This window comes from Anolis sagrei, chromosome 1 (assembly GCF_037176765.1).
Source record: "Anolis sagrei isolate rAnoSag1 chromosome 1, rAnoSag1.mat, whole genome shotgun sequence".
In the NCBI taxonomy this organism is placed as follows: Eukaryota; Metazoa; Chordata; class Lepidosauria; order Squamata; family Dactyloidae; genus Anolis; species Anolis sagrei.
The window spans coordinates 275,360,523-275,385,846 of NC_090021.1; the positions used below are offsets into that span (position 1 = coordinate 275,360,523).

A 25,324-nucleotide genomic window follows, 5' to 3' on the forward strand; every position below is an offset into this window, starting at 1 on the left:
TTTCAAAGTGATGGTACTCACCTTTAAGGCCTTGCATGGTCTGGGGCCGATGTACCTGAGGGACCGCCTCACCCCCTACCAACTCCAGAGATCCCTCCGTTCTGAGGACCAAGATCTATTGGAAATTCCCAGTGTCAAGACCCTGCGTCTAACAGCAACCAGACACAGAGCCTTTACAGCAGTGGCAACATCACTCTGGAATACTCTCACCTGAAGTCCGTGCCTTGCGGGGACCTATCAGCTTTCCTCAGGGCATGTAAGACATATCTGTTTCGACAGGCCTTTGATCTCTGATATTGTTGTTTTTAAATTGCTTTTAAATTGTGGTAGATTTTAGCCTGTTCTTGTAAGCCGCTCCGATCCCCAGGGGAGTGGCGGCATATAAGTTTGAATTATAAGTAAATAAATAAATAAATAAATAAAATGGTTGTTTTTATCAGTCTATTTATTGCTCCTGGGAGGGTATGTATGGATTGCATTTCTTTTTTACTGAGATGGTTTTATATCATCACTTTTCCTTATTATGGAGAAACTATCCATTAACTCATCAGGCTCTATGTCATCATCAAATGAAATCAAATTTATTCCTACCAAATTACAGTATACACTAGAGTTTCCTTTTTTTAATAAAATCTATCTTGTTGGTTGTTTATGAGTCATCATAATTATAGTGTGTTGCTAGCTTATATATTCTGAAACACATGCTATACACTCACAAGGGAGAGAAAGAGAGTGTCCTGGTCTCTCTGAGAACCTTCTAATACATACCATATTCTGTCCAGTTTTGTGCTATCAAAATGTTTGTGTTCTGTTGCAACGTGGATAGGTATCTGTTCCAAACACCCATACATTCCTCTGTTTCTTATCCTGTACTACTCCCAGCTGTACAGAAAACAATTTACAGCAATCATGATGCAAAGATATATCATACATGGGGCTCATAATGAGACTTGACTAATCAAAATAGACATATTTGATTAATAACTTTCTTCTTGTTACCCTTTTTTGTTTTATGCATTCTTCAGTGTGGTGGAAATTCTGAAATAAATTCTGGTTGTAAGGAACTTCTGTGTACTATATACACAGAGTTCTGCCTTTTACATGTTGTTTTAAGAGAGAATTACCTTGGAGTGATTATTTATTTATTTGCTTTATTTCGATACCGCATTTTTCAGCCTGATAAGGTGACTCAATGCGGTTTACACAATGAAAATTATCACAATAACATCAATACTATCACAACAATATCCTAAACAATTAAAACACATCATATACAGCAACAAAATCAAACAATCATTAACAATTCATAACGCCTCAATATGAAATCAGATCCGTTCTCATAATCCTTGTGCCATTCCTGAGATCAAATTTTACCATCCTCCTATATTCAGTTGCACTGATTAGCCAAACGCTTGTTCATAGAGCCAGCTATGCTGTTTGGTGTTAACAACTCCATTTAAGACAGGGGACAAGTGATTTGGGAGGCACTTTGGGGATTTTCCAAAAAGTGGCTGGAAGTCAACTCATGGTTTTGAATTAATATTGTAATATTGTTTTCTGGCAGTGGTATAGAGTTATTCTTATTGTTTGTTGATTGTTTGATTTGTGGCATGAAAAGTAAATGTTTAAAAAGATTCAATTTTGAAAAGTTGTTAGTATGTGTATGCTAAAGTAAGCCATGCAGAAATTTTTAAAAAGTGGAATTGCTGCTCCTAGAGCATTCTGGAAGAAGCAACCCACTCTTTTTTATAGAAAAAGGGTGATTTAGGGAGTCAGCAACCTTGCAGCCCAAGGCTTGCTCTTCATTTACACATGATGTGCTTCTGCATTAAAAAAAATTGATTCATTGTTTCCAGAAACTACATCCGTAGTACTCAAAACTTCAGTGGTGTATATAGATATCACTGTTTATACCTCCATGTCTGTCACTATCACTGTTTTTCAAGAGGTCTAGAAACAGTTAAATGACCAGCATATTAAAGATGCTTCCTTGGACATATAATGCCAACATTACCTTATAGTTACTGTAAACAACCCATTTCTTAGTCCTTATATCAAATCCATATTTGTAATTGATTTTTTTCTGTTACATATTCTAATCTGAATCCAATAACTGGTTAATTGGAGTTTCTAGTTTCCTTGTTTTGACAAAGAAATAAAGTAACTTTTCCCAGTTCTCATATATATGATAATGTTAATACATAAAATACTGTTATAGTGTTTATGCGGACTATCTTGAATCTGTCGCCATTTGTTTTTCAGTTAGCAAAGCGTGGCTTGAAGGTGGTTCTTATCAGCAGATCTCAGGAAAAGCTGAATCAGGTTGCCAGTGATATAAGTGAGTAGTTTTCTTCATTAGTATATCCATAAGTAAGAATAAATTGATTTAATATTTTAAACCATGATTAAACTCTTTAAGCTTTTGTGAATGTCAGCTCCCACAAGGTCCAGCCTGTATGGCCAGAGATATAAGACTTGTGGTCTAAAACATCTAGAGGATAGAGATTTTATCATTGTTGCCTTAAATATAAATGGAATTGTTGCACTTTAAATAAAAAGTTACTTGTTCTTTATATTGGTAATCAGCAAGCCATATCCTCAAATTATATTTTCTCAAAAGTTCTTAAAATGCTATCTAGTAGTGAACAATGAATAAGAGCTAGCTTCCTTCACGTTTTCTTACCAATGTATAAGAGGTTTAGTGTTACAAGTCCAGCTTATGGGCCATTGAATGACATGAATTATGTCCAAGGCAACTAAATGAGTTTCATAGATAAATAAAAATCGGTGTGTTTGATTTCAGTCTTACGGTTTTGAAAATGAGGCAACTTTTGATTATGTAATGAAATGTCTGTCTCTAGTAACTTTGAGGTCCATACAAAAGAACTGAAAATGCAAGATCACATTCAGTCTCCTTCACTAATTACCTTCACTAATGAGAAAAAGTGAACTTCAGACCAAAGAGTCGATCTGGTACACATCTTTGATTGCTTATGCAGTTATGTGAAAGTTATGGGTAACCAGTAGTGTAGAACTGCTTACAAATATTATTCAGCAAATGCTGCCCTGTCTTATTCATAGGCACTGTACTTCATATTCTGCTTTAAATGCTGTTACTACATCCTGGGGAATCTGCCAGATTGTAGTTTGGTGATAATTTTAAATGCCTCTCCCTAAATTGCAATTTCAGGATTTATAGCATGTTGCCATGGCAGATAAATTGGAATCATAGCACTATAATAGTATAGTGTAAAAGGGCCTTTGGTCTTCTTAGAACTAAACCGATCCATTCTAAGCAGAGGTCTTTCATGCAGAATATTTCTTACTCCATTTTGACAAGCTTAATTATTGTTAGTTAGCAGACATATATTTTGTTTTATACCATCTTCTGAAAATTCATTTAGCTAATAATTAGCATTTTCTGCAAATAATGCAGCATTCAAATCATCTTACTTAACCAGCTTCAAAACATATTGGCAATCCATGCAAAAACCTCTGGGCAGGTATCTGCCTTTCAACAAGGCTAAAAATAGCATTCATTATCATAAACATGAGGAACACGCACAGACATGAGCAGCATCACGACAACCTAGTGGGAGAGCTTTGAAATGAACACAGTATCTTTCTTTCCAATGCTAAATTGTAATGAAATTGATTTTCCTACCAGGCAAATTAAAACAACAATAAGAATTTCCTATGTAGCTGTTTTGCAACAGATTGAAGGAAAGAAGATTCCACTCCTGTGTAGATAAATCCAAAGTGCAGGTGGTTTATCAGCCCTGACAGAATACAGCAAAATTCACATGTAGTACTGTTAACTTTTAAAAGTGCCTTTAGTCTAGGAGTGCGTTCCCTTTGAATAACTGCAAATTACAGAATCTTAAATATCACTTGAATGCAGAGTCACATGACTGATGGAAACTTTACATATCCTCGCGTAGGGGGGAATCTTTGGCCTTGTAGATATCAGAAAACTACTCTTATTGTGCCTCACAATTGATGAGTATAGTTATGGTTGATAATAAACTTTATTTGTACCCCGCCACCATCTCCCCAAAGGGGACTCGGAGCGGCTTGCATGGGGCCAAGCCCGAACAAAAATTACAATATAACAATACAAATTGCAATCAAATAAACAACATAACAGTAAAATATAAAACATCAAAGCATATAAAACAATATACACAAAACATAGGAAATATGCATAATGGCAGACAAAGGGCGGGCCGCATGTACATAAAATGATTAAAAAACTCCGGGTGAGATCAGGGGGGAGAACTAATTGTAAGGGCGAACTTATATAGAGATAGGAAATGAAACCAACCTTCATGTGTGTGTGTGTGTGGGGGGGGGGGGTGGACTCCTGGGACAAGAACATTGGAGGAGCACTAGCATAAAATTATGTGGCTACTCTTCGAAAGCGCGACAGCAGAGCCAGGTCTTAAGACTCGTTTCGATAGAGTTACAAGCTGGGTAGATGCGGGAAATGCCGTGGATGTAGCGTACCTGGATTTCAGTAAGGCCTTCGACAAGGTCCCCCATGACCTTCTGGCAAGGAAACTAGTCCAATGTGGGCTAGGCAAAACTACGGTGAGGTGGATCTGTAATTGGTTAAATGGATGAACCCAGAGGGTGCTCACCAATGCTTCCTCTTCATCCTGGAAAGAAGTGACGAGCGGAGTGCCGCAGGGTTCCGTCCTGGGCCCGGTCCTGTTCAACATCTTTATTAATGACTTAGATGAAGGGTTAGAAGGCAGGATCATCAAGACGACACCAAATTGGGAGAGATAGCCAATACTCCAGAGGACAGGAGCAGGATTCAAAACGATCTTGACAGATTAGAGAGATGGGCCAAAACTAACAAAATGAAGTTCAACAGTGACAAATGCAAGATACTCCACTTTGGCAGGAAAAACGAAATGCAAAGATACGGAATGGGGGACGCCTGGCTCGAGAGCAGTACGTGTGAAAAAGATCTTGGAGTCCTCGTGGACAACAAGTTAAACATGAGCCAACAATGTGATGTGGCGGCAAAAAAAGCCAATGGGATTTTGGCCTGCATCAATAGGAGCATAGTGTCTAGATCTAGGGAAGTAATGCTACCCCTCTATTCTGTTTTGGTTAGACCACATCTGGAATATTGTGTCCAGTTCTGGGCACCACAATTCAAGAGAGATATTGACAAGCTGGAATGTGTCCAGAGGAGAGCGACTAAAATGATAAAAGGTCTGGAGAACAAGCCCTATGAGGTGCGGCTTAACGAGCTGGGCATGTTTAGCCTGAAGAAGAGAAGGCTGAGAGGGGATATGATAGCCATGTATAAATATGTGAGAGGAAGCCACAGGGAGGAGGGAGCAAGCTTGTTTTCTGCTTCCCTGGAGACTAGGACGTGGAACAATGGCTTCAAACTACAAGAGAGGAGATTCCATCTGAACATGAGGAAGAACTTCCTGACTGTGAGAGCCGTTCAGCAGTGGAACTCTCTGCCCCGGAGTGTGGTGGAGGCTCCTTCTTTGGAAGCTTTTAAACAGAGGCTGGATGGCCATCTGTCAGGGGTGATTTGAATGCAATATTCCTGCTTCTTGGCAGGGGGTTGGACTGGATGGCCCATGAGGTCTCTTCCAACTCTTTGATTCTATGATTCTATGATTCTAAGCGACAGCACTGAGTCCAGGAGAACCCCCAAACTGCAGACCTGTGACTTCAGGGGGAGTGCAACCCCGTCCAGCACAGGTTGCCACCCAATACCCCGATCAGACGGGCGACTGACCTGGAGGACCTCTGTCTTGTCAGGATTGATCCTCAGCTTGATGAATATTAGCGATCAACAACATCTGGAAGGCTGTAAGTTCTCTAGTCGTGCTGTAAAATGCTAGAATAATTTGAGTTGCAAGTCTGGGGGGAGAGATTCAATAGTAACTGCAGATGGGATTTACAAGGTCGCAGTATCCAGTAAGATAAAATTAGACCTTTCATTTTAATATTAGCAAGGGAACTGCTGCTTGTTTAGTGGCAAAAACCATGGAATGTGGAATATCATGGGAAATGCACTTTGTTAGATATGTGTTAAACATTTATATAGCCCATTTCCCATTTTTATCTCAAGGGTTACATTGGTGTCAGGTTTGCACAAGAAACAAGCATTAGTGGAGTAAAATGTGAGAAAAAACAGCAGTTGAAAGAAATTCACGTGAAACATGTGCCTGAGAAAGGGACTGAAATCTTCAGGACCAAAAGGCTATACAGTCAGAACTCTGCTTTCATGGATTTTATTAATATGGTATCTCTAGGAATCTGTCCTGCAGTGCAACTTTGTGGTGAACTTCTATTTCAAATTGATTATAGCGCTGTGCTGGAAAGACCTAGAGATTCCTAGAGATAATATCTCTCTAGGAATTTCCAGGTCCTCCAGCACAATCTGTTGGCAGCTTTTGGCATAAGTTGGTCATAGAGTCTCACTGGACAACTTTGATTCCTAGAGAGATGTTCTCTGAGGTTAAAATGGGGGAATTTTATTTGCATTTCCCCACTTTTATTGGGGTTTTGCAGTCCCAACACTTGTAAATGTGGGAGGGCTGATGTATATGGTAGAACATAAATTTGAAAAGACACAGATCTTTGATCTTCCTTTGATACATTCACTCTTATTTTTTAGGGCAGGCCTGCACAACCAGTAGCCCTCCAGATATTTGACCTCCAACTTTCAGAAGCCCTAGCCAGCTTGCCGAGTGTCTAGGAGTTCTGGGAGCTGAAGTCCAAAATACTTGGAGGGCTACAAATTTGACACCACTGTTGTAAGGTAGAAGGGGTTCTGTTTGTTTGTTTTTGTTTTCTGGAAGAGATCATTAACAACATACACCCTAAAATTCAGCTATTTGGTCCTGAGCTTTCTGAGATTTGAGACATCCTTCAGGCCATAGTGAAGAATGCAGATGGGGAAGGTCAGAGAGTGGAAGATTGTTGGGGAAGACAGCCTGAAGACCAGGTCACCCAGATAGCCCCAGGTTCATAATGGGGTCAACCCCAGGCGGCCAACCCACACCTGTATAGTGGCACATGTCTAGGAGTTACTTACAGTGGAGTGCTGACAAAGTGGCAGGCGTCATGTTGGAGTAGTAGCTCATATTCCCCATTGAAATAGCCAAGTTGAGAAATGTTGCTACACCCGTGGAGTGGGAAGCATCTGAATGGTTGGTGAACTTGTATAACCTGGTGTGATGAAGCATTGATTTTTAACTGTAAGTTAAGCGTAGTTATGTATATGTGTCTCTACAGTTAAATATGATTGTATGTATGTATGTGTGTATATATATGTATATATATATATGCATGCTTAGATGGTTGAATATTATTATATGTATGTGTTCAGGAGGTAAAAGACAGTTATGGATGTACATAAAGGGTTAACCATTTAGAAATGGCAGAACTAGGGGGATTGGACCAAGTTCAGCACTCTGAGTTAGGTTGCCATAGAGAAAGGGGTGGAACCAACTGCACTTTCCAGAGGCAGACATTTTCAGGCTTCAGTCCTTTGGTCATTGAGCTAAAGGGAAGGTGGTTCCAATGTGTGAACCAAACTAAGGGAAAGCTTTTAGCCTGAGTGATCTAATTAAGTCAAGGGGACTTATTTAGGTTTGTGGTTTAGCTGTGTGCTAATAGGAGAAGAAATCCCACTGGGAATCTTTACTTCAGCAGGAAACTGAAGGGAGACAAGGACATTAGCTGACATTAGTTAATCTGTCAAATAAGGAAACATATTTAGAAGTGTAACAACTAAAGAACTAGTTGGTGAAGTAAAAGACATCCTAAAGTTATGTTAAGATTTGTTGAAACTGTAACTTGTGAAGCTTTATACCTCAGGAGAAGAGAACTCTGAAACCATTAAGACCCTTGCATACTCCAAATAAACTTGTTCTTGTTTTAGTAACTCAAGTCTCAGTGTACTATTTCAAGGGGGGGAAAAACCTCGCTACACACCAAAAGAAGCACTACAGAGTGGTAGCAGTGAATCTATTTGAAAATTGGGGAATCAATTAATAAACTAAATAGGAGACCCTTATTAATTGGTGGCAGCATAGCCTAGTACCTCACAGATGGTGGCAGCATACTAGATTGAATAGAATATCAGACAACGAAGAGGAAGCCTTTACACCTGGCTACACAGGAACTGAATGATGTCACTGAATCATAGAGTTGGAAGGGACTACAAGGGCCATCCAGTCCAACCCCCTGCCATACAGGAAAACACAATCAAAGTACCGCCGACAGATGGCTATCCAGCAGCCTTCAGAGAAAACTTTAACCACCCTATGAGGCAGCAAAAACATTAAAGATTGGGCAGAAATTATAAAACATACGGCCGTTGCCGCCCAAGCAACTGTGGTGTTGTATTAGAAAGAACATAGAAAGTGGGAAGTTAAAAATGGTTTGAACATTTAGCAGATTTTATGCTCCAGGATTACATCCCTGGAAGGAGAACCAAGGTTGAAACAAAAAGAAGTGGGATCTGAAATGGGGAAGATTGATAGATAGTAAAAAAAGAAAAGGAAAATTTAAAGAACTGAACCGCACACTCACCATGATCAATCAATTAAAATAAATTTTGAAAGAAGGAAAATACTGCTCCCCAGGGAAAGTGGGGAAGGAGGTGGGGAGTAATACTGTTAGATACTTGTGGGAGAGAAACATGGAATCGGTAATTAAGAAATTTAAGTTCTTTGTACTATGAAATGATTACTGAAATTGACATTATTCTACTTGTGTTTATGATAATAAATCAATTTTAATTTTTAAAAAAGAAAACAAAACAAAAACGGCCAAGATGGCTGATACTAACTAGTAAAGAGAAGAAATACATACCAAGAGAAATAAACATTGAGTAACCCTTTTAAAAAATCCATCACTCTATATCCTAGTTTCAAGAGCTTTCATGATTAATTTACATGCCCATTTTGAGGATCTGTTCTTACCTGGATTAAACCTCACCCATCTTGAAACCAGTCCAGGCACCCCAAGTCCTCTATACATAACTATTGTAGTTCATTTTGAACCATAAAATCCGTTAGCATTGAGAATTAATTTAAAATTGCCGAAAAGAGGAAGAATTTAATAATCTTTCTGCCTACTATTCCTCTGTACTAAATTTCCTCCATATGGAGCTTTGCCCCCACACACACTTAAAGGCCAGTCTTGCATGCAACACTGTTCTAAGGAAGTCTAGTTGTATCAAACAGTAGGCATTTCCTAATCCTGTTATTGATAAATTATACACTAATACTAAAGACCTGGCTGTTTGAGCAGGCGTTCGAAAAATTAGTGCAATGCTTGGTTAACGAACAATGGAATGGAACAATGGATGACGAATTTGGATCATGTTTTTGCTGATGAGACGATAGTGAATGGCTTCTGTAGTAACTGTTTATTAACTGTGTAATGTGTAGGCTGTTAATTGTTTTTATACTTAGCATTGAATTCTTGCTGTTGTTGTTTGTTGTACACCGCTGTGAGTCGCCTTCGGGCTGAGACCAGCGGTATATAAGTAAGGTAAATAATAAATAAATAAATAAATAATAGATTATAGAAATAGCTATTCAGTGGTTCATATTAATTTCATTGTTTTTCACAATATCTGATTATTTTTACTAGTAGTAAAATTGCAGATCTATATAATAAAGACATCTGAGGACTTAGTAGTAGTAAGCATTGATACATTTCTCTGCTGATACATTGACTGCAACACTTCAAATATGAATATATAGCACTAGAGCAGATGTGGCTAAAAATAGCAAGACTCCACAGAAATGTTAGACTTGATTTTCTTCTGACGTGATAACACGACCACTGCAGCAATAGGGACTTAATGCTATTTACGTAGTTATTTTGCATATCGGCATATCCCTGGAGGTTTTAAACAATGCAGCTGTTTCTATAATATGAAGTTAGAAGGAAGCATCTCATGTTAAAGAGATTTATTGAGGGTGTAGGCATGGGAAGAGAAATAATTGAATACAATTAGTTCCACAATTTTGTATAAATGATTAAAGCAGGTTGTTTAAAATGGGAAGCTAGGAATATATCTGTTTTTGTGAAAGCTAGTTTTTCTACAAATTGAAAGCCAGATTTGAAGGAATTAACCTGAAGTAGTTACATTTAACTTTCCGGCTTCTATTATTACATTTGCTTTTCACAATATAGTGTGAAGAATTGTGTCTTTTAAAAAAATCTTAGAACTATTGTATTCAGTAGTTACTCACAAAATCTCTCTCTTCTCTCCACCCAGCATGGCTCAAAAGCCCCTCAAGAGCATTGTGGGCCACTCTTGGACAATTATTTTGAATTGAAGGGGAATGTAGGGAGTAGTGAAAGCCTGCTGCTGGATAAATAGTAAAGGAACAGTGGCATAGATGGGAAGGCTAATGACTGAGTAGAGTTTCTCTATCTTCTTAATGAAGGAAAGCTTAGTTTTTTGCTGCCTTATTTCAGAATCTGTTTTGCAATGACTGGATGATTCATTTAGAACTTGGGAAATGTGTTTAAAATTACACAACTAGTATGTCTTTGGACATGTGTTTCACTTTTGGCCTGCATCAGTTTGCAAAATGAGAAGGATTCCTTCCCATACTGTGATGCTTCACAAGTGTGAGAATATTAACTGCTTCACAAGGACTTAACTGCTTTTCTGTGGGGGATAATCTCAGCTATGCATAAAGTTGTAACTTTATGGAGGGCAGTGTGTAGCTCTGGATTTTTTTGGATGAAAGGGTAGCCCAGAATTTGGAACTCATGGGGGGCCAAGGTGTCCTGCTTGCTATTCTTCCAACCCCAAAGGTTAATACCACTGACATTATTCCCACAATTTTTGCCGGTTAGTACTTCTGTAATACATCAGGAGTATTTGCCTTGTTTGGGTACCAATTAGCATATGGGTCTGTCTCTTGTTTAAATGGAAAATTTCCTTGATTGGGAACTTTTGCAAGGTAAGAGAAATATCCTAGAAACATTAAGCATATCCCTATGTTGTCTACCAATTTCCTCAGCAGTAATTCAGTTGTGCTAAAACAGAGCCAACAACCCTCTCCTTTTCAGCTCAGCAGTAAAGGGAGGTTCAGACACTTTCGCTTCCACATTTTATTAACGATAGCTTGATGACTTCATGGATCCAAAAAAAAATCTGATGTTAACCCTAATTGTGGATTATTTGAAACAAGTCAGTGTCAAAACTGCCTATTTGAGCTAGGATGAGATTATCCACAACTCAGCAGCTATGTGCCATCAGTATATTTTATCTAAAATGTATGTTGTCCTAATAGCATTTTTTAATTGCAGTTGAAGAAATGATAGATTGGAAAGAAATTGGGGGAGGGATCACTTTTTGTACTACAGTTCCCAGAATATTATTTCATTTCCCCATGCTATTGGAGATTCTGAGATGTATAGTGAAATATATATATATAAATTTGTTAGGGGCATCCAACGAGGAAACAAAACTCAAAAACCCCCCAACGAAACTTAACCAAAATTCCCATGCCCATAACACAACCCACAAGGTACAAACATATCTACTCAAAATGAAAAACAACACAACAACACACTCACAAAACGGCAAAACAACAAAACTCAAAAAAACCCCAACGAAACTTAACCAAAATTCCCATGCCCATAACACAACCCACAAGGTACAAACATATCTACTCAAAATGAAAAACAACACAACAACACACTCACAAAACGGCAAAACAACAAAACTCAAAAATCCCCCAACGAAACTTAACCAAAATTCCCATGCCCATAACACAACCCACAAGGTACAAACATATCTACTCAAAATGAAAAACAACACAACAACACACTCACAAAACGGCAAAAGGATAAAACTCTAAAAAAACCCAACGAAACTTAACCAAAATTCCCATGCTCATAACACAACCCACAAGGTACAAACATATTACTCAAAATGAAAAACAACACAACAACACACTCAAAACGGCAAAAAAACAAAACTCAAAAAAACCCCAACGAAACTTAACCAAAATTCCCATGCCCATAACACAACCCACAAGGTACAAACGTATCTACTCAAAATGAAAAACAACACAACAACACACTCACAAAACGGCAAAACAACTGAGCATGCGCATTGGCGCCCAGCCGCAAGTTCCCTGGCGCGCGCACATGCCCTTCCGGCCAACGTTCCCTCTGCGGAAACCATGCCCACTCCAAGCCCCGCCGCGCCGCTTCCCGCACACACACACACCCCTGCCGCACACACACACACACACAACCCCACACTCCATCACTCCCCCGCCGCCGCACATACACACGCAACCCCACTCCCCCCGCCGCCGCACACACAACGCAACCCCACACTCCATCACTTCCCCCGCTGCCGCACGCACACACGCAACCCCACTCCCCCCGCCGCCGCACACACACACGCAACCCCATGCTCCATCACTCTCCTCGCCGCCGCACGCACACACGCAACCCCACTCCCCCGCCGCCGCACACACACGCAACCCCACGCTCCATCACTCCCCCCGCCGCTGTACACACACACACAACCCCACGCTCCATCACTCCCCCCGCCGCTGTACACACACACACAACCCCATGCTCCATCACTCCCCCACCCCAATCTTACCTCCTTTTACTTCACGCCCCCTCCAAACCCCACCCCGCCCCTTCCCGCCCTGTCAAAATCTAGGAAAGACAGGAAGGAAGGAAAGAAGGAAGAAAGAGAAAGGGAGGTAAAGAAAAAGGGGGAAGGAAGGAAAGTTAGAGAAAGAAGGAAGAAGAAAAGGAAAGAAAAGGAAAGAAAGAAAAGAGACAGCAGAAAAGAATGAAAAAGGGGGAAGGAAGGAAAGAGATAGAGAAAGAAGAGGAGAAGGAAAGATGGGAGGGAAGGAAGGAAGGAAGGAGGGAAAGAAGGAGAGAAAGAGGGAAGATTGGCCACAGCAACACGTGGCGGGTAAAGGTTGTTATTTCTATTATTATTATTATTATTATTATTATTATTATTATTATTATTATTATTATGCTATTGTTCCTATGAGACCCTGGAGGAATGGGAGAGGTGTCAGGTCCCAGAGGCAATGCATTGCATTATTGTTATTGTTATGATGGTGGTAAAATAAAAGGAAATAAAAAGTGAAAGAAGGAAGCAAACAGGGAGGGAAGAAAGGCAAAGGAAGAAAGGGGGAGGGAATGAAGGAAAGAAAGAAGGATGAAACCTAGTAGTGAAAGAAAGAAAGAGGTAGAGAAGGAAGAAAGGAGAGAAAGGGGGAGGAAAAGGGGGAAGGAATAGGTAGGTACCTCTCTTTCATAATAGTCCAGATATCTACCTCAACTTTGATAAGTTTTACTATAGGCCACAGCAACGCGTGGCAGGGCACAGCTAGTAGAATATAAAAAGGCTCTGATTAAAACTATTCTTACTGGATATCCTACATGTAGTTGTCATGGATGGTTAAGTCATGTTCTCCAAAGGTGTTTTGGACTCAGTATATCATGTTCCTTTACATCTGTCATTGTTGCATGAGAAATACTAGGAAACATTTTTCAATTATGTGGTGTACTGATTGGAATCGAACCATTAGAGCAGGAGTATCAAACTTTAATGTTATTGAATGACAACTCCTATCACTTTTGACTTTCCACCAATTGGGCTGGGGTTATTGGGAACTGCAGCCTAAGAGCCGCCGCAAACTAGCCTCCTGTGAGAGCAAACTGTGCCAGCAGGTCCGATGACGTTGAAGACTCCGCCTCTCTCTCCGCCTCTTTCTCCGTGCCAGTGTGGTTTTTCCTTTGCTAGGGCAGCGATGCCAGCGTACTCTCGCTGTTGAATTCTGCCAACAGCGAGAGTACGCTGGCATAGCTGCCCTAGCAAAGGAAAAACCACGCTGGCACGGAGAAAGAGGCGGAGTCTTCAACGTCATCGGACCTGCTGGCACAGTTTGCTCTCGCAGGAGGCTAGTTTGCGGCGGCTCTAAGAGGGCATTTAATAGTCAGTCATCATATACACTAGCCTTGTATCTAAATTCAAACCCCACTATCCTGACTCAACAAAACAAACTGCAGTATTTCATATATTACAGTATCACAACTCCCATCAGCTCTAGTCATGCTGTCTAATGAATACATGAGTTGTTGGCCAGCACCTGTAGGGCCATATATGAATGGCAAGCCAGATTTGATCCATTGGCCTTGAGTTTTTCACATGTGCATTAGAGTGTCTGAAAGAGTAGGTTCAAATTCCCCTCCATCCATGGAGCTCACTGATCAAGTGGCTTTTGGCTAATCACCACCCCTCATCCTAACCAGGGTGTTTGTTCAGAGAGAGAAATGTGAAACTAAAAGTTGTAGATTACAACTTCTTTGAGGAGGAAGGAGACATAAAGATAAGAAATACCTTTCAATAGCAAGAGCATCAATATTTTGATGAATGGACAGTGTTTTAGTGCTGTTAACGACTTTGTAGTGTATTTCTTCCTTACTGGGTATATATTCAGTATAATACAGATATGGGAAATTGCAGATTTATGAACGTTGTTAGACTGCAATTCCCAGTGCCCCTTGCTTCTGGCTGATTGGGGAGGGCATTGCAATTCAGTATCTGGTACTGCATTTTTCCTACTATGGCCTAAAAGAAGAGGATAGTCATTTAAAGCTATTCTTAATCTCAAAAAGCTTCCCTAGAGCAAGTTTAAATGTTGATAATTTGTGCTTAGCTCATTTGATACTTTGTATTGCTGGTTTAGTGTGGGATGCATAAGTAAATTATGTTATAGTGAACATTTTTCTTTTTAGCGTAGTCAGAAAATACAACAGAATTATTTTATATAATAAACATGCATATGCTACAGGAACATTATTTTCTTTTTCTTACTGGAATGTTTCATTTTCAGCCTTTTGTTTTTTCTCCTTGATTGAGATATTATTAAGATAAAGTATTGCATCTTGCCAATACTCTGTGTTGTGCTTCATTTCAGGGGATAAATTCAAGGTGGAAACAAAAACTATTGTTGCTGACTTTCAAGATCGAGAAACAATTTACAGTAACATAAAAGCAGGCCTGGAAGGCCTTGAGATTGGTATCTTAGGTTTGTATTTTTTTAATATTTCAGAGTCTTTACGTTTTGTTCTGAAAAGTTATTATTCCATTGAATATATAAAATTAAACATATTAGTAGCATCAGCTCCTTTTGGAACAAGTAGTCTTCTTGATACTTTCCTGCAGATAGGTAGAAGGTTCATAGAGCCAGTTCTCAAGGTGATAAAGCAGTAGAAAGTTCAAGAAAGCCAGAAATGAAGAGAGCTGGTGTGGTTTCAGAGCTGGAGCAGGATACTAGATGAGCAGGGCTCCAGTCCATCTTCAACCACAGATCACTGCACGCAAGCTCTCAACTTTATAGCAAGGCATTGGTAAACATCTTCTAAAGAAGTCTAGCTAAGAAAATTATAGTTCTTCATAGTTATCTTTATTCTTACATGCCTCTAAATTTTCATCCCATGGAATTGAATATTGCCTTCTATTTTTGTTTCTTTGCCTCCGAACTGCTTGCATGATTGTTTAAAAATGGTTGATATGTGTGTGTTATTGCTTAGTTTATCCTCCAGGGTTTTTTTCCCTCCCTGGTCAGACATAAGTCAAGAGGATCAAATGTGTTTATTACATCAAAAATGAACGGTATTATCTTTCCTTGTCAGGTGAGAAATGATCTTCATAATTAAAATGCTAAGGAAGTCAGGTGTACAAACAGTTAACAAACCATAGGGATTATACAAGGCGTAAAGAACATGTAGCTTAGAAAATATTGGAAGGTGGTGCTAATTATGTTTTAATTTTTTGAATGTCAGACTTCAATACTTCAATGGTCATAGTTAAATAAAATGTTTATTTCAGTAAACAACGTGGGTGTTTCGTATTCTTATCCTGAGAGCTTCCTTGATGTCCCAGACCTAGATAAAGTAAGTATTTTCCCCTTCTATATTTATTGTGTTCAAGTATATTTTTAATGTCTGTCACATTACAGAAGAATCAGGACTTAGGGCTACTGTGCTGATCTTGAAATACAGGGGTTTTCCGGCTTTGAGTATCACTTCATTCCATATAAAGCTATTTGTATTATTTTGTTATAAGTACTTGATGTACAGTCCACAGTAAAGCATTCTGAATTGAGTTATATCTTAGGTTGCTGTCAAATTGATGCTTGAAATGGGCAAAATTTATCTACCACCATTTGATCCTTGGTCAGTTTGGAAATTTTAAATGACCACATAATTTACTCCCCTGTATCTCAATAATACATATCAGATTAGCTTTTTTTTCATTTCTGATGAAAGCACATTGTTATTAATGCTATTGTGTTGTAACATGATGGTGTCAGCACCACTGAGCCAGAAAGCACAGTAGCTGAGCAAGCTTAGTTTTACTTAGGGGTGCTAAGTATTAACCATATACTAGTACTGCCTTTTTTTTTTTTACAAATGACCCATCACTGTTATCAATGCAAACTCCCATCTCATAGCCACTGTTACTATCCCAGTTAGAAAATCTCAAGCAGATAGGATTACTAGTGATAACACATATCAGTTGTTCTTTCAGAAGTATGCAGATGTGGTCCTGAAATAAACTCATTTAGTTACTCCAGTTCTCTACTTAAAAATAAAGTTGCTTAAATATAAATGATTATAACTAAAGTGTTCATTCTACACATCTTTATACTACTTCACCTTTTCAGATCTCCTCTATTGGATGCTTAGTATATGAATATATAGTTTTTTGATAATAGGTTTTTTTGCCTAAATTGTTATATTTCGAAATTAAACACAACAACCACCTACACCCACATTTAGTTTAGCATGTTTTGCTTTTAGTTTATATTAAGAGATTACAGTCAGTATCCTGTTACGCTTCATTTTTTTTCTCTTACAGCTAATTAACAACATGATAAACATTAATTGCATATCTGTGTGCAAGGTAAGAAGCATTTATGGAATGATTTTAGGTGATACTGTAGTGTTTCTGTTTTTACTGATATACTAAGTGACACAACTATTGTTGAAGATAGGCAAGTTAATTCCAAGATGTAGAACTTCAGCTCCTAGAAGCCCTAGGCAGCATAGCCAATTGTAAGGATTTTTTTTTAATTGTAATCCAACAAAAAGTTGACCACTGAGCCAAAATCCCTTAAACAAACCTATATTTGGAACTTTCTAGAATGAGTCTGGTGTTATAGCAGGCACACAGCCTATATTGAGTGCACGGACTTGGCTTCCATCTTACCATTCAGCAGCAGTGTTGGAAATATTCTCTCACTTTAGTTAAAGAATAGTTCACTCTCTATAGTTAGAGCTCTGTTTCCTCAGAGCTCTAACTAAACTCCATAAAACAATAATATTCTATAATTTTGTTCGTCTACTGTTTTTTTTAATTGATCATTGCTATGTACTTCATTTTGCATTTAGCTTGGAGGACATATTTAGAGGACATGTCCCCTGCCATTCTTCAGGGCCTGTGGGTGTGAAAAGAGTAGCATTGCACAAGTGTTTCATCTGATTATGCTTATCCTGCTTGGGAGAGGAGTATATGGCTGAATTGTGCTGGCTCGCAGTGTTTTACAAAAATGAATTTTCAGTTGTAGAATTAGTTTTTGTTCTGCTCACTATGCTTTTCATGTGCTCAAATACTAACCAAAATTTTGATGTCATAGTAAGGGCCAAATATCGTGCAAAATTTAAGATACTGTATTTAATATAGATTAATGTGTAATGAGTACCTCTAAACATTACTTAGATATTGCATTTCCAGAAAGCTAGCACTCAACAAATGTTAGGAATTTATGATGATTTTTTAAAAAGCATATATAGGACAAGTTGAGCAATAGTCCTAAGTCAGGTGTACATATTTTGGAGACAACTTCTGAGACTCCAGTAGTGCCTACAGTTGCAGTGTATCTTAGGTTCCTCTTTTCTTCCATTCTGATATCTACTGAGCCAATTGGAACCACCACTTTAGTATCTAGCAGTGTTCGAAGAAATGCTGTGTTAAGGGCACTCCAAGTCAAAAGTTGGGAATCAAATCTTTTTTTTAATCCACTATTCCCAGATTTCCTCAACATGACTGCTCAGTGGAGCATTGGGGATTGTGTTCCAAAGTTGTAGCTTTTCCAAGCTCTGTCCAGGGTGCTGAAGTTGACTTATGCTCCCCTGCATTTTTGGGAGCTTTGATGACCATGACTAAGGGATTAATTTTTAGCTTTTAATCAGTAGGCTTTTTTCTATACTTTACTTAAATTACTTTGTAAACAGTCTTGAGCCCCATGCTAGAAGAAAGGGAAGATATAAATTAAATAAATAATACAATAAAAATTGCAATGGTTATGCATTTCCAGATGCAGAATAGGTAAGGGAAGTTGAGGGTAGTCAAGAAGGGCTTTGGGAATGGTGGGGGCTGGCAGGGAAGAAGGCAAAAGTGATTTAACTCATGCTTTAATTGAGCTATAAAATAATTTGTTTTCAGAAATTTGCCTTTCAATTGAAGGAATTTACAGTCCCTTAGATTTTTAAACTGTCTTGGACTAGGAGCACTTTACAGATGGCTATTCTGTTCTGCAGAATCATATAAATTAAGTTGGAATACATCCAAATGATCATTTAGTCTGTCTTCTGTCTTTAAAACCACGGTAATTTACAAAACTTCATTACTACTGCTACTTGAAATTCATTTTATGCTAATGGTTGAGCTGGAATTCTCCCACCTCTATCAGGATTCAGAAAATAATCAGTGTCTAGAATCAATATTGAATTGCTACATTTTGATTGTAATTCCATCAAGGACACTTTAGAGGCTCTGATAAAGCAGTGCTGTAACAATGCATAATAGTAAAGAAAAACTGACAGCCGAATTACAAGTGCAGATGAAGCCATCTGATTCACTACATCTGCTTTGCAAAAGAATCAAGTTGCACAGGTAGGAAAAAAGTCTGCTGCCTCCACAAATTAGGACCTTCGCGCTCTTTAAAGTATTTTGAGGTGAAGGGGATAAAGGCTTTCCTCCGTCTGGTGTCTGCATACTGTTCAATCACCATTTTTTTTCTTTCTAGATGACACAATTGGTGTTGCCTGGCATGCTGAAAAGGTGAGTCACATAAACACTATCCAGACAGTCATCATTATTTATAGGGGAGAATCCTTTCTTAGAAAAATTCATTACTATGATTAATCAGCCTGGCCTCCATGTTTTTAGCAGCACTGTAGTGCTGTGTGAGTCATGGTTTTGGGTGTATGAATCATCCAGCGGTGGAAGCCTATTGCCACTTGATTCCCTTCTTTATTTTCTTTCCCGTTCACTGTTGTGGTGATTTCTTTTTAAAATGGAATTAAAAAGCCAGTCTGACTCATCGTGCAAACTGAACAACCTGCTATTTTGTGGGGGTGGCGAGAATTCCTGGGATGTTCCTGGGAATGACCTTCTTAAAGCCATTGCTGAGATTCAGTGGAAGCAAAATGAGCGTAGAGTAAAAGCTGCAGTCATATAATAGGTGGAAGAAAGAGTGTGAGCATGAGGAGCATCTTTGAAATAATGTAAATGTAATGTAATGTATCATAATTATCTGTCCTTCCAGTGCAGCTAGACATATGCTACTCCTGTAGGAGCTTTTCTCACTTTCTGCTACAGTGAATACAATTTTGATATTTTCAGATTTTCCTTGTTTTTAATAAGTAATACCAAGTTTTACTCTACAGGCAGTCCCCAAGTTACAAACATCCAACTCATAGTTAGAATTGGGGTGAGAGAACAGGAAGGTAGAAAAATCTACCCCTGGGGCGGGGAGAATTCACTCCTGGAAGAGTTATCATGGGGGAAAGGTGTCTTCACTGAAGCTTTATCACCAGTCCTTGTTTCCACAACAAGCCAAAATTTTCAAACTCCAATTCTGACTTACAAACAAATTCAACTTAAGAACAAACCTTGTAAGGGACTACCTGTATAGAATATGTTCCGGTTCTGGCACTAGCTTTTTTTCTCTATTGTATGAGCAGTATTTTCTTGTGTTATAGTATTTATGTTTATTTTTTACGCTATTTGCAATACTTTTATTAGAAAAATGAGATAGAAGCATTTTAATGCTTATTAATACAGAGACTCTCATTTAACCGGAACTCAAGCAACTGGCAAAAATCAAAGAAATAATACTCAATACAGAGTTTGTGGTATGGAGTGGTATTAGACCTATTTTCTCTTAAATTTACATTTATTTGACATCTAACAATCTCCAGTTAACTCAGAATCTACTGTATTAGGCCCATACTTGAGTGACAATACAAAAAGAAGTGTGCCTCTGGAGCGTCTGTCTACAGAGATTTGCTAAAATTTTATAGCAGATGGTCTGGTGTTTTTTGTTAAATCTCCACATTCTTACTTTGTGACATAGCAAAGAATTAAAGGTGCTCCTGAAATCCTCTGGCACATCCCTTACACTGAGTAGAGCTATCAGTTTGGCTGGCTCCATTAAGTTAGGGTAAGGAGTGCATGCGGCAAGGTTTGCAACCTAGATTCCTGTTTTATTGGACCCGCTTTTTCACAGTTCCGGCACAAAGTTTAAAGAGCACCCTTTCATCTCAGTGATGTACAAGTAAACTTTTGAGCAAGCAGTTTACATATACAAACATTGTAACTTGAAAGCAACCAACTGATACAAAATAGCATGTTTTCTGTAATGAATTGGAATATAGCAAGTTATGAATTTCTTGCTTTCATACTGCTTCTGTTATTATTTAGTTATTAATGGAGATTGGCAGAGCATTCACTTAGAAGTCACCCTCCAGACCTTTGTCAGACACCACACGTTGGACATTCTTGAGTTGACAGAAGCCTCTTTTGGAAAGAGGGCCTTACAAGTGGCAAAGCGCTAAGATAGTATACGGTAGCACCCCCATCTTAATTAAGAAAGCTTTGATAACTCCAATGTACAAGATGCCATGCCCTTTCACTGCTGGGAAAAGGAACATACGTCTTACCTTTGATATGTTCATTTCCAGCTGATAAGAAACAAACATGATGGGTGCTGGCAGTAGAGGGGTAAAGGAATACTAATGGAATTGGCTTGTACTTCACCAATGGGGAAAAGGTAGACTTGGCCTCCCAAGAGTTGGTGGCCCACTTAATGCATATAATTGAGAGAAAGCCATGTTATGTAATATCACTACTGCTGTAGTCTGTTATAAATAGATCATTCAAGAGTGTTTCTATGGTACTATATACAACAGGGGTCCTCAAACGTTTTAAGCAGAGGGCCAGTTCATGTTCCCTCAGACGGTTGAGGGGGCAGACTATAGTTTGAAGTAAATATGAACAAATTCCTAAGTAGTATTTTTAGTGCAAAGCACAATACAATATTTAAAATGAAGAACAGTTTTAACCAACATAGAATCATAGAATCCTTGAGTTGGAAGAGACCTCTTGGGCCATCCAGTCCAACCCCCAGCCAAGAAGCAGGAAAATTGCACATAAACTTACCAATATTTCAATGGGAAATGTGGGCCTGCTTTTGGTTGATGAGGTAGTCAAGTTAATTAGGATTGTTGTGTGCCTTCGAGCTGTTTCAGACTTAGGGGGACCCAAAGTCTAAAGTTTAGGCCAGGGGCTGGGTAAATGACCTTGGAGGGCCCCTGATATAGAAGTTTGGGGATACCTGATATAGAAGAATTTTCTTTTGTCTCTTTGGTTATTTTAGTGACTGACCTCTAGGAGGTTGCTCTGCAAACATGGTAATACTGGCAAGTCTTCCTTTTTTCTTACACACAAGGGAAGAGCAACATGATATACAGGATGTTAGGCCCTTATTTTCTGGGAATGTATTACAGATAAAAGCAACATTCCTGTCTCTGTTGTAGGTAAACATTAAAATATTGGATTTGTTCCCATACACGTTAATTATATTGCAGAAGCAGTTTAGTTTTGCCACTTTTAAAGTCAGCTAGGGCAGACAAGGGTTGCCATAACAACAATTGGAGAGCTAAATATAGCATGTTTTCTACTATATTGCTGAAATTAGAATGCTTGTAAAATATTAAGGATTGTTTAGTCAGACACTTTTATGTATTCATTTTCGAGATGAAATTGATAAAACATTGCAAATGTATGGTGTTTCTATATGGTGAAATCTACCCTCTGCTATTGCACAAAGAAACCATGCTGCTGGTTTTCAGGACTTACTTAATCAGTTAGATTCATAAGGTTAACTGAAATGGTGTTCCCGATTATTTATTTATTTCACATATTTGTATCCCGCCTTTTTCACCCTAAAAGAGGATTCGGGGTGGCCTTACAGCAGGCAGCGATTTGATGCCAATACAGATAAATATAAAAATAAACAAATACAGTTAAAATCATACAATTAAACATTAATTATTAAAACATCAATTAAAATCACATGATCCAGATCATATTCCAAGGCCTGTCCAATTATCAAACCAATTAGTCCGTTATCTGTATTGCATTATTTGCTAGTTGAATGCTTTGTCACACAGCCACATCTTAAGCTTCCTCCTGAAAGACAGGAGAGAGGGAGCTGACCTGATTTCATTGGGGAGGGAGTTCCATAGACGAGGGGCCACCACTGAGAAAGCCCTGTCTCTTGTCCCCACCAATCACACTTGCAAAGGTGGTGGGATCAAGAGCAGGGCCTCCACAGAGATGATTTTAACTTCTGAAGTGGGTCATAAAGGGAGATACATTCAGACAGGTAAGCTGGGCCAGAAGCATTTAGGATTTTATAGGCTAAAACCAGCACGTTGAATTGTGCTTGGTAGCAGACTGGCAGCCAATGGAGTTGGCATAACAGGGGGGTTTGTGCTTCCTGTACGCCACTCCAGTAAGCAATCTGACCGCTGCCCATTGGACCATTTGAAGCTTCTAAACAGGCTTCAAAGGCAACCCCACATAGAGTGCTTTGCAGTAATCTATTCGGGACGCAACACTATGGACGGGCACTATTTTTTCTTCTGCTAGAAATTATAAAGACTTTTGGAAATGACATTTTAGAGGAGTGAAGATTTTATCTTCCAAAACAATAATGGCTATGGGTTGTTGTAGGTTTTTCGGGCTATATGGCCATGTTCTAGAAGCATTCCATACATGGTCATACACCCTGTAAAATCTACAATAACCCAGTGATTCTGGCCATGAAAACCTTTGAAAATACAATAATGGCTATCTTGAACTGTTGTCTCGGATAGTTTTAGAATGGATAGGCATTGTTCAGATAGAAGAATGATTAGCTGAGAGATCTGTTGATTTGAATGATGGTTGTCAGGGGTATGGATTTAAAATTACACAGAACACACTTTTTCTGATGTATAAGGAGATTGGGGGGGGGGGGGTTAGACAGTTTGATGAACATGTTAAACATCCCATTAAAAACAGAATAATACATCAATTTAGTAAAGCAAAGAAAATTATTTCATCTTTTCTCATTTTCCATATTGCCAAGCAGACACAATGTACTTATTCCCAAAGAAAAAACACATTCTTACCTAAAGGTCTTTCTGTGAAATAGTTTTATAAAAAATAATGTATGAGGAATAAATATAAGACCACCTTTTCTTAAACTTTTTTTTGAACATAACTTTTTATTAGATTATTATAAACTACAACGAAAGAGGGAGAATAATATAAAGAAGATAGAAAAGTAGGAAAGAAAGTATTAGATAAGAATAACAACAACGATCTCAAAAGAGAAAAAAGAAAAAAATATAAAAAAAAATTTCTTCCTTTTTCCAAAAACTACGAAAAATCACACAATAAAAATGAAAGTACACAAAAAGGGGAAAAGAAAAAGAAGAAAAAAATAATTAAAAAATAAAAAAAATCACAAAAAAAATTGGACCTCCTTCCGGCTCTGCCCGCATATTGTCTTTTTGTCAGTCCTTTTCGATATATTCTACCTTCTAAAGTTTTGTTACCTTTCCCTTTAATTACTTGTCCTTGGACCTGTTTTCAATATAGTCTTCTATTATTGTCCAATCTGTTTGTTTTATTGGGTTGCCTGTATTCTTTTTTAATAAGAAAGTTAGCTTGTCCATGTCCCTAATTTCGTTTATTTTCTTTACCCACTTAAATTTTTCCGGTGTTTCTATCTGTTTCCATAGTTGCGCGAAGACAATTCTAGCAGCTGTCGTCAAGTAGAAGAATAAAATATCTTCGTTTGAGTCTAAACATATATCTCCATCCGTAATTCCCAACAGATAATATTCGTCTTTCCTAGGAAAATTTTTTTTAAATATTCTCTGCATTTCTTCGTGTATCCCTTTCCAATACTTTTGAGATTTTTCGCAACTCCACCAAAGGTGGAAAAAACTTCCATCATGTTTGTTACATTTCCAACAGATCTTTGATGCTTCTTTATACATCTTATTTAGTTTGATTGGTGTCATGTACCATCTATGGAACATTTTCATCCAGTTCTCTTTTAAATCAGTAGCATAGGTGTATCTTAATTTTTTGTTCCATATTATTTCCCAGTCCGCCATTGCTATTGGTTTTTTAAAATTCTCCGCCCATTTTACCATGCAATTTTTTATCAATTCTGTTTCAGTGGACCATTCTAACAGCTTATCATATATTTTTGTGATGCATTTTGTCTCCGTTTTTAGAATTTTGTCCCAGAATTCTTCTTTAAGTTGAAAGCCTAGCCTTTTGTCTTGATTATACTGCTCTTTTATTTGTAAGTAGTTCAGCCACATAGTCCTTGGGTAATTTTGTTTTATTTCTTCATGAGTTTTTAACTCTGTTGAGCCTTGTCTTAAAAGTTCTTTATATGTGGGCCAATTTGTCCAACCCAACAGCCTTCTCTGTTTCGCTTCCACTGGGGAGGTCCAAAGAGGGGTTTTTGAGTAAAAATACTTTTTATATCTATCCCAGATTCTAAGCAATGAAGAGCGAATAAAATGGTTACCAAAATTTCTTTCATTTTTTTCTTTTCCATACCATACATAGGCATGCCAGCCCACCCGAAGGTCATGGCCTTCCAAACAATATAAAAACTTTTGAAAGAAAATTTCTTGGTTTTTATATTGTTTTGCTTACCATTCTTCTGCCATGGAAGAATAATTCACAATGAAAGTTGGTTAAAACCCAAGATATTGGAACATTCATTAGGCTGTAGTGCTTCATGTTTCTGAGGTAGATTCTAAACTCTGATAGTTCATAATATCATAAATGTTCATTTTCAAGCTAGTATAAGACAATTGAGGGTGAGCTTCCAGAGATTTTCCAAAATTCCAAAGATATCATTGTGTGGAATGTCACTACAACATGTTG

At 38.3% G+C, this 25,324-nt stretch overlaps 1 protein-coding gene across 1 annotated transcript in view; it reads left to right on the forward strand.

Moving 5' to 3' along the window:
* Window positions 1-25,324, forward strand: part of LOC132768522 (very-long-chain 3-oxoacyl-CoA reductase) — a 58,197-nt gene that overhangs the window by 26,873 nt on the left and 6,000 nt on the right. The window contains exons 3-7 of the mRNA XM_060764500.2: window positions 2,263-2,338; window positions 14,988-15,098; window positions 15,902-15,966; window positions 16,934-16,978; window positions 19,104-19,138. Of these exons, the coding sequence (XP_060620483.2) occupies window positions 2,263-2,338; window positions 14,988-15,098; window positions 15,902-15,966; window positions 16,934-16,978; window positions 19,104-19,138 (332 nt within the window). The remainder of the gene's footprint in view (window positions 1-2,262; window positions 2,339-14,987; window positions 15,099-15,901; window positions 15,967-16,933; window positions 16,979-19,103; window positions 19,139-25,324) is intronic.